The sequence below is a fragment of the Sphaerodactylus townsendi genome, linkage group LG16 (assembly GCF_021028975.2).
Source record: "Sphaerodactylus townsendi isolate TG3544 linkage group LG16, MPM_Stown_v2.3, whole genome shotgun sequence".
In the NCBI taxonomy this organism is placed as follows: Eukaryota; Metazoa; Chordata; class Lepidosauria; order Squamata; family Sphaerodactylidae; genus Sphaerodactylus; species Sphaerodactylus townsendi.
In genome coordinates this window covers 24,001,831-24,013,881 of record NC_059440.1, presented here as the reverse complement: position 1 = coordinate 24,013,881, position 12,051 = coordinate 24,001,831, and the positions used below count along the sequence as shown (strand labels likewise).

At 47.1% G+C, this 12,051-nt stretch overlaps 1 protein-coding gene across 6 annotated transcripts in view; it reads left to right on the top strand.

The window, feature by feature from the left end:
• The window catches only part of EPHB2 (EPH receptor B2), a 93,844-nt gene that overhangs the window by 19,689 nt on the left and 62,104 nt on the right, over nt 1-12,051 (top strand). For all 6 annotated transcript variants that reach the window (XM_048518964.1, XM_048518962.1, XM_048518961.1 and 3 more), the window contains exons 2-3: nt 472-536; nt 8,018-8,702. In XM_048518964.1, the coding sequence (XP_048374921.1) occupies nt 472-536; nt 8,018-8,702 (750 nt within the window). The remainder of the gene's footprint in view (nt 1-471; nt 537-8,017; nt 8,703-12,051) is intronic.

Here is a 12,051-nt window from a genome sequence, read left to right as displayed (position 1 = left end):
GTGTTTACAAAGTTTGGTTATGGCAGAGGTTTTCTGCAATGTCCATTTCAACATTGATGTGTTTTTTTCACCCTATCGCTATGGTATTTAACAGTAACATCTTATGTCCTTTAGAGGAGGAATTGTGAAAAGAGGGATTTTAAACACCTGCCATCCTTCTTGGCTTTACCCGCTTTTGTTTAAAACACTTTCCCATCTTCCTCTAGTTGTGAAGGTGAGGGTTGAGAGGGGCCTCCCAAGTGGAATATCTGAGGGCTTCTCTTCATCTAAACCTGGCACTGGCTGTGGCAATCATTTTATGGCTGTCTCGTGCGGCAGCCATTTTGTGGCAGCCATTTTGTTATGGTGCCTATTGTGCTATGAATTCCGGATGCACCTGCAGGTTCAAAAAGGTTGGGGACCCCTGATCTAAAGTGGACTTGGGAGCGAAGGGGACCTCTGATGATATTTGCTTTTTCTCTCTCCCTCCAGAAACGCTGATGGACTCCACTACAGCAACGGCAGAACTTGGGTGGACGGTGCACCCACCATCAGGGGTGAGTTTCTGGGTAGGATAGAGCAGTGGAAACAGGGGTGGGTGGGTGGGTGGGAGGACTTAGAGCAGGAAGAGGGTCTCCTCGGCCTGGAGCCAGTGCCATATGAAAAAATGGCACCTGGGGCAAAATAGCAGCCACCCCCCCACGTGCTCCTCCTCGCACCCCCACTCCCAAATACCCCTCACCTACCTTTTAAAAGTGAAAAAAACAGCCTGCTGTGGTCTGTGGGAACTGCTACAAGCTGTGAAGGCTGCTACGGGCCATGGAGGAGACCTGAGGTGACCTGAGGGGAGGGGAGAGGGGAGCAATTCTCTGCCGCCCGTGCCTGTGCCTGGGGTGTTTTTGCCCCCCGTCCCATTGTAGCTCCGCCATTGCCTGGAGCTACTTTTACTGCTAACCTCAGTTACAAAGGGATGCTGCAAGACCTGGTGGAAGTTGTGATAAACTTGACTCAATGGTCTTGAGGACAGAATTCAAGTTGAGATAGAAAAATTAAATGCTGGTATAGTTGCCAGTCTCCAGGTGGAAACTGGAGATCTCCTGGGATTACAACTGATCTCTAGATTGGTTCTTCTGCAGAAAATGGCTGCTTTGGAAGATGCATTATGGGGATTATATGGAGATCCCTCCCTTCTTCCAACCTCAGACTTCCCAGCCTTCATCCCAGGAATTTCTAACCTGGAGTTGGCAGCCCTAATTGTTGGACCGGTCATAGCCTGCATAGCTCACAGGTAGAGGCATGGACCGGTCATAGCCTTAATAGCTCATAGGTAGAGGTGTAGGGGGGAAATAGTGGCTGGGGCAACACCTGCTCTGGGCACCCCCAAGGCCCCCCCCCTCGGTGCTCCACTTACCTTAGCCAGCGGGAGCCTGCCGCAGGCTGCCCCTGCTTTTTCAGCTGGCAGAGCGGCCCATGGCAGGCTCCCACCAGCTAAGGTAAGTGGAGCATGGGTTGGGGCGCGCCTGGAGCAGGTGTTGCCCCGGGCGCCATTCCCCTCCCCCCCATGCCTCTGAATAAGAGGCATATCTTTTGCATGCTCTAAAAAGATTTCCCTCCCCATCCACAACGCATTTTCAAGCTCCCTGCCGTGAATGTGTTGGGCAAGAACTGCTTAGAAACAGTGGCGAAAGCAAGCTTCCGATAATTTTCTTTCAGGGATGCCATAAGCTCATAGAATAATTCCAATAAGTCTGACAGACTAATGATTGCAATTAGCTGATTAATTAACCTCATGGCAGATTTTTTTTTTTTAAAAAAAAGAAATATGGCATTTCGTGGAGGGGGCACACTGCCAACGCCATTTTAGGAAACAAAGTACCGCACCACCCTATGCGATTTACTCAGGAATAAGTTCCTTTATATTGAACAGGGCTTACGAACGTGTGTGAGCACAGGGGTGCAGTAAAACCATGATTACAACAATGTCATTTTAATCTAAAATCTATCAGCAAGAACATATGTAGGTATGTACGTATTTATATTAAATTTCTATACCTCCCCTTCCCTTTCAGGTTCCTATTTAATACATGGGTCCTATCTTCTATTGTGATTCCACTATTTAGTTTGATGTAGATGGGACCTCAACGGGGGGGAATGGGGCCCATTTTGATGTATCACCATTGCTGCCTCAGTGATATGTCCAGTGTAACTGTCTTACAGGCCCTGCGGAACTGTGTTAAACCCCTAAGGCAGTGGTGGGATTCAGCAGGTTCGCACCAGTTCAGCAGAACCAGTTGTTAAAATGGTACTTGTAAACAACCAGTTGTTAAAGGGCTCTGGTCAACCCCAGGCATGGTCTCCACCAGGCATGGTCCAGAGCCGAAAGGACTCCGGCCCTGGTTGAGGATAGCTGGACTTCCCTTGGGCCAGAGATCACCAAAAGGTCTCCACTGGATGAACACAGTGACCTTTGAGGGACATATTGGAAGGGGTGGTCCAGGAGATACATGGGTCCCAGCCCAATTGGGGCTTTGAAGGTTGACACCAACACCTTGAACTTGACCCAGTGCTCTACCTGGAGCCAACATACCCAGCACAGTACTGTTTGGATGGAGGTGCCAAGGAATGAACCTGGGTCTTCTACATACCAAGCAGAAAACTTGTTATGGGAACTGACAGCTTTTGCGTTAGGAGAAGCAATTTCCGCAAGTCCCTTTTGTGGGCGCCTGTTGTTGACTGAGCAGCAGTGTGGGAAACTGAAAGAGGCAAATAAATATTTAGTCCCTAACAAACAAACAGAAAGCACCCACTCTGACTCCCTTAAGGAAAAGAAAAAAACTCTGTGTATTGACATAAACGCTAATCTTTACATTGCTCCAACCCTTATATTGATATTGTCACAGCCTTGGGCAGCCCTTGTTGAACAACGCTGTTCTTTTCCCCAACTGACAAGGTTGGACTCCCCCCTTCTCTGAATGGCAGACCCCTCTCTTCTGGAATGGACAGCGAGCTGTCCAAAAAGAGACCCCCCCCCCTTCCTCAATCCCAACTATTTATGAATAGATGTACCCTGCCTGCCTGCCAGTGTGTTTGTGTGCGAGAAGGGGAGAGTGTGCGCAGGTTGCGCTAGCAAATGTGCAAAGGGTGGGTCGGTGTGCTCAATAGATGCAGCCCCCCCCCCTCAGGTCGGCTCTCCTCTTGCCATGCCTGGTCTGTCTTGAATGCTTGGTTGCGGAGAAGGGGAGAGGGGAGCCCCCCGTCCGCTGGGGGGCTGCATGAAGGGGCTTTGTTTGGGGCCAGCCTTTTTAGGCCTGGCATGTTAATTAGCAATTGGGAGGGGGTAAAGGGAGGGGGCAGAGGCTCCTAATTAAGCTGCAAGGAAGGTGGTGGGGTGGTGGGGGGGGGGAAGGAATCTTTTCTCACCCTGCTGGAAAGACAGGGGATTCTGGGAGGTGTCACTCAAGGGTTTTGCTGGGCCTGGGTTGGAAAAGAAAGCTCACGGTCGAGGGGATTTGGGAGACTGGGTCTCAAGGGAACAGGAGCAGAGAGAGGAAAGGGTGATGGGCGTTCTTGGACTGAGGAGGGACGTTGTGGAGAAACTGGAAAGAAGGGGTTGCCTCCCTCTCATGAAACAATAGGATATAGAGACCCTTTGCCAATCTCTACATGAGTCCTCCATTATAGTAATTGAGAATCTGTACCAAAAAAGCTCACAGCACTGATATGCCAACTTTATAACATATTGTTGTTCATTGTTTACATTTATATGTTTTGTAGTATTATTTTCATACTCTTCAACAGTGGCAGACGCCCCAACCTGTAAACCCATCATTATAGTAACTGGGGGGAGGTGGACCTAGAGCAGAAAGCTTTTGGGGTGCAATTTCCCATATTGGTTATTATCCTCCACATGAGAAGAAGAAGAGAGGAAGAGGAGGAGGAGGAGGAGGAGGAGGGCCTAGCCCTCCTTTATATTTATATCCCCCCTTTCCTGTAAGGAGACTCAAAGGGGCTTACAATCTCCTTTCCCTCCCCCCACAACAAACACCCTGTGAGGTGGGTGGGGCTGAGAGAGCTTTGAAAAGCTGGACTAGCCCAAGGTCATCCAGCTGGCATGTGTTGGAGATCACAGGCTAATATAGTTCCCCAGATAAGCCTCCACACAGCTCCAGTGGCAGAGTGGGTATTCAAACCCAATTCTCCAGATTAGAGTGCACCTGCTCTTAACTACTACGCCACTGCTGCTTTCAGGACTAGCCCAATTCCTGAAAATAATTTGAAATTAATCTCATTTATTACTATTGTAGACTAAATATCCAGTATATTTCTGGGGAAACCTTTGGAGGCGGAGCCTATCTATGCACTTGCAGGAAGATGGTTAGAGTAAGCGTTTTGAGAAATCAGTTTACACACCATGGGGTTTGGTGTAAGGGGATTGGTTTTGAAACATATTTTCATTATTAACCACTATGCCACTGCTGCTCTCAAGGCTAAAGATCTCCAGGATTACAACCAATCTCTAGACAACAGAGATCACCCTGGAGAAATTGGCTGATTTGGAGGGTGGACTCTATGGCATTATGCTCCACTGAACGCTCTCCCTTCCCCAAATCCCAGGCTGTACCACCAAAATCTCCAGGAATTCCCCAATTTAGGGTTGGTGGTCGTAAGGGTCCTCCATAGAATTAATGAGCAAGTCGGTCTGGGATGGGTGAAAGGAAGCACTAAGCTTTAGTTAACTTGTGGAACTCACAGCCACATGGTGACATGGTGGCTGGTAGGTCAGATGTCTCTAAAAGATAGCAGTGAAGAGGTCCATAAAGGCCAATCAAGGGGGTATGTGGCTCATCTCCCATCTTCAGAGTAAGAATTTCTTGGTTGCCACAATGGGAGAAGTCTTCAGACTCTTTTCCATGTTTGAAGGACTTCTTGAAAACATCTATATCTGCAGCAAACAGGATGCTGAACAAGACGGACTATGGGGCACGGCTGCTCTTCTGTACATTGCTGGGCCCCTAACCCTCTCTGGGGTGGTTTTTATGAAATCGCTGTCCCCATTTTCAAGCTTTTAGAGATTCTTCTTCGCCTTCCCCCTTCAGAGAACATGAACGTGTTTGAGTTGCACCTTTCCAGCATCGAGAACGCATAGGCTGCTTGTGAACTTAAATATTCAATTAAACAGTATAAGATTTTTTTTAAAAAAAAAACCCTGTTAACAGCAAGTTTACCGACACCTGTTTCAGAAATGGGTGCTGAAAAGGCCATTAGCAAAGTCAATGAATGCAGCGTAAATGAATTGCAGAGTAATTAACAGCAGGCGGAGAAGTGCCTTTGACAGTGAGTAATAATGTGTGTGGGGTTTTCTTTTTGCAGGGGCATGGGGGTTGCTCAGGCATCTACTTTTGGTATGGGAACAGGGGTATTACAAATGCTAAAGAGTGGTCCTGTGAACTATATTAGAGGCTGTACCTTAAATCCCTAGGGGCTTTTTTAATGGGAATGCCTCTTCACTTTCTCTCCCCCCCCCCCATGGCTGGCCCAAATAACCCCCAAAAGAGACCCCCACAATAGTATTTTGGATGCCAAGGGGGAGAAGTAACTCCATGGGTACAGATCCTTATGCCTGGGGTAAAATTGTAGCGGGTCAAACTCTTCTCCCTACCATCATGTTTTTCTGTCAACGGCCTTCTTTTGAGGAGCTCAGTGCTGCCTGCTTGGTTTTCCTTCCTCATTCTCTCCTCCCTACAACCCTGTAAGGTAGGCTAGGTTGAGAGAGCCCAAAATAATCCAGTGAGCCTCCATGGCAGAGTGGAAATTCGAAACTGGGTCTCGTGGATCCTAGCATGACAACCAAATTGCTGCACTGCTGTGGCCCTTCCACAACTTGCCACGGGTTTTACCTCTCCTGCCGGTATTTTAGACATGCCTTTGCATCCTTAAGGGCATTGTTCTAATCCCCCAATGCTTTGAAATTTTTCTGGGCGCCCAATCTCAGTCTAATCTACCTAACACGGTTGTGGTTGTTGTGAGGATAAAACAGAGGAGAAGATGGTGAAAGCCATTTTGCGTCCCCCTTGGGGGAACAGGCAGGGTATGAATGCAGTAAATAACACAGTTTTTTACATCAGATAGCAGAAGAAAAAGAGTTATATCCCCCCTTTCTCTCCTGTAAGGAGACTCAAGGGGGCTTACAATCTCCTCCCCCCGCCCACAACAAACACCCTGTGAGGTGGGTGGGGCTGAGAGAGCTCCAAAGAAATGTGAGTAGCCCAAAGTCACCTAGCTGGCATGTGCTGGAGTGCAAAAGCTAATCTGGTTCACCAGATAAGCCTCCACAACTCAAGTGTCAGGAATAAAACCTGGTTCTCCAGATTAGAGTGCACTTGCTCTTAACCACTACAGGGCACTGGCTCAGTTACATATTAAACATTGCATAAACTTAACAGGAAAAAAGCGGGGAACGGAAAACGACCCCCAAAGATGCGAGATGTCAGGCCTTACAAAGGAGAAGCAAAATCAGGACACAGATTTTCAGTGGGGACGAGAAATTGTTATTCATCTCTCGTTTCTGCTTCTCCCCCCTCCCCATCCCTTTCCCATTCTGGAGTGTTCTGTTTTATTATCTCTCCGTAGGTTCTATTGCTCCCTATTAGCTGAGGAAGGCCACAGATTATTATTTTAATATCCTTTATCAGCTGGACTTTTTAGCCTTCATGTGCATCTGTTTATTTCTTTTTATTGTGTTTTTAATGATCGGGTTTTAAAAAACCTGTCGAGGAGCTTCCTTTAGGGCTTATTTTGCCGATAGGTGGGTGGGAGAAGCTTTGATAATAAATAAAGACGCCTGCTATGCGCCTCGTCTGAAATCAAAACGCGGTTTTGCTTCAGGGGTATTGTCGGTGCTCCTGGGCAAAAGAAATTGATTAAGGGACACTTTGATTAAAATTCATACGAAAAGTTGATTAAAGTCCAATTGAAACGGGATCCTCGCAAGGCGGAAAGAGGCTTCCAGTGTGACTCTGCATGGGATTAGGGTCTCGTGTAAACCGTGCTGTGACTCGTGCAGAGTACCTAATGTGCTGTCGTGCTCACCACGCACACGTATCTGGATGGGCTGCGGATCTCTGGGCATAAACGGAGAACTTCTTGGCACGTTTTACAGCAGAGGTTAAATAAGGCCCCGAGCCTGCATATTTTGTCACGAGGGAAATCTCTTTAAACCCTCTAAGCTCTTTGCTTAAATTAGGCCTCAGATTGTTTTAATGTGTGGAGAGCCCCAATTATTAACATCTTTCTTTCCTAGATGAGAACGCCATGCCTGTTGGAAGAGATATTTCCAGCAGGAAAGTTTGGCATGTATCCGCTCACCCAAACACTTGGGTTGCAGTAGTGGCAATGTGTCTGTCTTCCTTTCAATTATATATTCTATATTCTATAATATATATATATTATATATAATAAAGTTTATTAATTTAAAACATATCAGATAATCATTGTTACATAATTCAAAAAAAGAGAAGAAAAATTCATTATACGGAGTCCCAAATCAATATAAAAAACCAAAATAAAGTCTAATTTAGTAATTTGCCATTCTACCTTCTATATCCCAGTGTCTTATATATGTATTTATTTTCTCCTTTTTTTCCTTATTATATCTTTCAGCAAGTGAATAAATACACACATTCCCTCAATATTTACAATACATTTGTCAAAATTTTCCTTGTCATATAATTCAATAACGGAGACCCTTTTGTGAAAAAGGTGGCTGTCTTACTTGTAGGTTTGGTTGCCAACCTCCAGGTGAGATCTCCTGGGATTATAAGTGATCTTCAGACTGTGGAGATCAGTTTGTTCCCCTGGAGAAAATGGCTGTTTTGGATGATGGAGTCTGTTGAGGTCTCCCCCCTCCCCAAACCTCTGTCCTCAGGTTCCCTTCCCCATGTCTGCAAGAATGTCCCCATCTGGAGTTGACAGTCCAACTTGAAGGCCATCTCAAGGGTGGTGTGCCAAGCAGTGACTTTTCCTTGTCTCTTCTCTGCAGTGGGAAGAAGTGAGTGGCTATGACGAGAACATGAACACGATCCGGACTTACCAGGTATGCAACGTTTTTGAATCTAGCCAGAACAACTGGCTGAGGACCAAGTATATCCGGAGGCGGGGGGCCCACCGCATCCACGTGGAAATGAAGTTCTCCGTACGGGACTGCAGCAGCATCCCCAACGTCCCCGGCTCCTGTAAAGAGACCTTTAATCTCTACTATTATGAATCCGACTTTGACTCTGCTACCAAGACGTTTCCCACCTGGATGGAAAACCCTTGGGTGAAAGTGGACACCATTGCTGCGGACGAGAGCTTCTCTCAGGTGGACCTCGGGGGCCGGGTGATGAAAATCAACACCGAGGTGCGTAGCTTTGGGCCTGTCTCCAAAAATGGATTTTACCTGGCCTTCCAGGACTACGGAGGCTGCATGTCCTTGATTGCCGTCCGTGTTTTCTACCGTAAATGCCCGCGGATCATCCAGAACGGAGCTGTTTTCCAGGAGACTCTCTCTGGAGCCGAGAGCACTTCACTGGTGGCTGCAAGGGGTACTTGCATCCCCAACGCTGAAGAGGTGGATGTACCGATCAAGTTATACTGCAACGGTGATGGAGAGTGGCTGGTGCCCATTGGGCGCTGCATGTGTAAAGCTGGATATGAGTCGGAGGAGAATGGGACGGTCTGCAGAGGTAGGTGGTCAGTGCTCAGCGTTTCTCAGACTCCGTAGCGGGTGCTTGGGAGGAAAGAAAAGGGGGATTTCTGTCTTGTGTTGTCCCTCAACACTGCTGTTTTTAAGAAAGAACCTTGTGTGGCTTGGCAGCTCCGGGGTCAGATTGGTACTGGGAGACATGAATTTGAATCTGTCGAGCCATTGAGCTCTGTGGACGACCTGTGAGCTTAATTGACACATATTCTCTGTCCTCACTTCTGTGTGCCAAGATGGAGGGCTGTTCTGGTTGACAGAATGTGAAGCGCTGGCTAGATCTTTTTCATGCGTGGAACAGCCTTCCATCCATCCATCCATCCATCCATCCATCCATCCATCCATCCATCCATCCATCCATCCATCCATCCATCCATCCATCCATCCATCCATCCATCCATCCATCCATCCATCCATCCATCCATCCATCCACCCATCCACCCATCCACCCATCCATCCACCTACCCACCCGTCCGTCCGTCCGTCCGTCCGTCCGTCCGTCCGTCCGTCCGTCCGTCCGTCCGTCCGTCCGTCCGTCCGTCCGTCTGTCTGTCTGTCTGTCTGTCTGTCTATCTATCTATCTATCTATCTATCTATCTATCTATCTATCTATCTATCTATCTATCTATCTATCTATCTATCTATCTATCTATCTATCTATCTATCTATCTTATCTGAACGAGCTGTTGATCTCAAAGACTCTGTGAAGAGTTCCTGCATGGAAGTTGACTGAGAGCCAAAATAGACACTACAGGTGCCATTTAAGAGATGAATTTGACTGCTTTGGACCCGTGTGACATTTTAAAATGGCCAAATGCCCCTCTAAAATGGTATTGATGTCCACCAGTTGGATCTGTAAACACCAGAACATCTAAGTCTGTCCTGAGTTCTTTTGACGAAAGATGTTGATGGCCCTTTTGTTTCTTCATTCATCTTCTCTGCACATGCATAATGTGTGAGTGTGGGTGGGTGAGATTTTCACAGTAAAAGTTGCATACTGGTGAGCTGACCTGAGTCTTTTCCCTTCTCATAGGCAAGAGCACATATTACCTTCCTAGTTCATCTTCGTGCTTTCCAGTTGGATCCAGACAGTTTTTCTCCTGGTGAGGGTAGGGTCCCCTTTAAGCACCAGAAAAAGCTACGCTAAGGATCATGATCACGGCACGGCAACGTGTAAAAGCCATGTGGGGCATTGAGGAGGTGTGAAACAGCTGGCTGGATCCAACCTTCCCTTTATATCTTCATCAGTGGTTTTAGTTAGCTGCTCTTTGATGTTGGCTTTATAGATTTGTTTGTTTTGGGGACGTTCTTTGCATGGCTTGTAAGGAAGGCACTCCAGCCTTGTGATCATCTCGCCTTCCGTTTCTGCACCTTTTTCCATTTCTACAATGCCTGCTCGGCTTCTCGGGTTTTAAAATTAGATCACAGGTGTTAACTAGCTTCGCGCAACTTGCCAATTAACGCGCCCCTGAATGTCCCTCTATCTTCCTTGATTACATTTGAATTTTCCATAATTGCCTCTCAGCCCCATTTTCTACCTTCCGTGGCCCTTTGACCCTCTGTTTACAAATATTTTTCTTCATCATCGACTAGCAAAGATCTGACAGAGACACTCCTCAAAGCGGCTTCTAGTCTACAAGAGCTTGTGCCAGAATGTAAGCTGCTGGATCTGTAAGAGTGTCCGAAATCCTGTTTATTTTACAGACGAGCACCAAATTCATACACAGGCACCTGGATCCTACTTCTTCGCTGCGCAAAGTTTAGGGTTTTCAGAAACGACCTGGCAACCGCAAGAGGACTTATTAGGGAAGGGGGTGGTGCTTGCCAGTGAAATAATGATGTCATTTCCCAGGTGCCCGGAAATGACGTCAGTATGTTGATCGTCGATGCTTTGGCTTTTGGGGAAAACTCTATGGTTTAACCATGGAGCTGGGTCTAAATGCTAGAGCAACCCCAGAGTCCTTCAATGCTCTGACATCACTTATAGGAGGACAGGGAGTGATGTTCTTTTTATTCAGTGATAGGATTACATGTGTGCTTTTGGTGAAACACCACAGAAAAAAAATCTGTACCAAGTTTTGTTTTTTTTTGCAATATGTTTGTCATGTGGGAGGTGAGGCAATTGAGTCGCGCATGTGCTCATTCCAGAATTAACTCTGAAAACTCTCCTCCTCTAGGAGGAATGCGACTCAACCCGGAGTGACTTTCTTGAATCCAAAACAGAGCCGGAGAAATCGGTTCATTCCTTCAAAGCAGTTTTACAGTGGGGAGTATAGAGTGCCACGTTGCAAGATAAGATAACTTGGCCATATCCGGAAATCAATTGTCCGTGAAACCTTCTGCGTTTTGCATAGCCAACATCCTTCTCGAATAACCAAAAGAGAACTCGAAGAACTTTGAAATGGCCGGGGACCAAGAGCGGTCTGAACCCAAACTATTAGCAGGCCTGTGCTTTGAGGGCTCCAACTGGCATTTTGTCAGAGCTGCTTGGCTTCGGCAGCAAAGTTTTATAAATGTTTTTCAGGCGCCTTAAATGCTTCGAATGTTTCCATCGTCCTTCTGAGTAGGGGAAGCCAGCCAAGCCCTACTTGGAAGCTCATGTAACTGTACTCCCAAAACTGCGGTTCAGATCCAGAAGGCCGCAGCTCAGGCAAGCCCGCTGTTGTCAATTTAATGTGGACAGAAATGTGAAAACTCAGCAAAGACATGTCTCCATCCCTTTCCTTTCTTGGGAGGGTCCGGGGCTCAGCAGGGGGTGTATGTCAAGGGTCATCAAGTCACAGCCGACTTAGGGGGACCCTGTACGGTTTTCAAGGCAGGAGACGTTCAGAGGTGGTTTGCCGTCACCTGCCTCTGTGTGGACTGAGAGAGTTCTGAGAGAACTGTGACTGGCAGTAGGACATGTGTGTTGTGGGCAGAAAGCACCAGGCCATCTTTTGTTCGGAAACACTTGGCTATCAGGGCTGAGAAAAATCCTTCAACTGCATCCTTAGCATGTGCGATACTTTACCACCCTCTCCCCTCCTTTTCCGAAAAGCCCCGGTACTTCTTTTCCATGGGGAAAAAGTTGAAATGTGTTGGAAAATGTGTGCAGCTGTTCAGAGTGGTGGACTCTAATCTGGAGAACTGGGTTTGATTCCCCGCTCCTCCGCATGAAGCCTGCTGGGTGACCTTGAGCTAGTCACAGTTTTCTCCAAACTCTCTGAACCCCACATACCTCTTAAGATGTCTGTTGGAGAGGAGAGGAAGGAAAGGAAGCTGCTGTGAGACTCCATATGGTTGAGAAAAGCAGGGTATGGAAACCAACTCTTCTTCTATCGTTGAGTCTAACACAA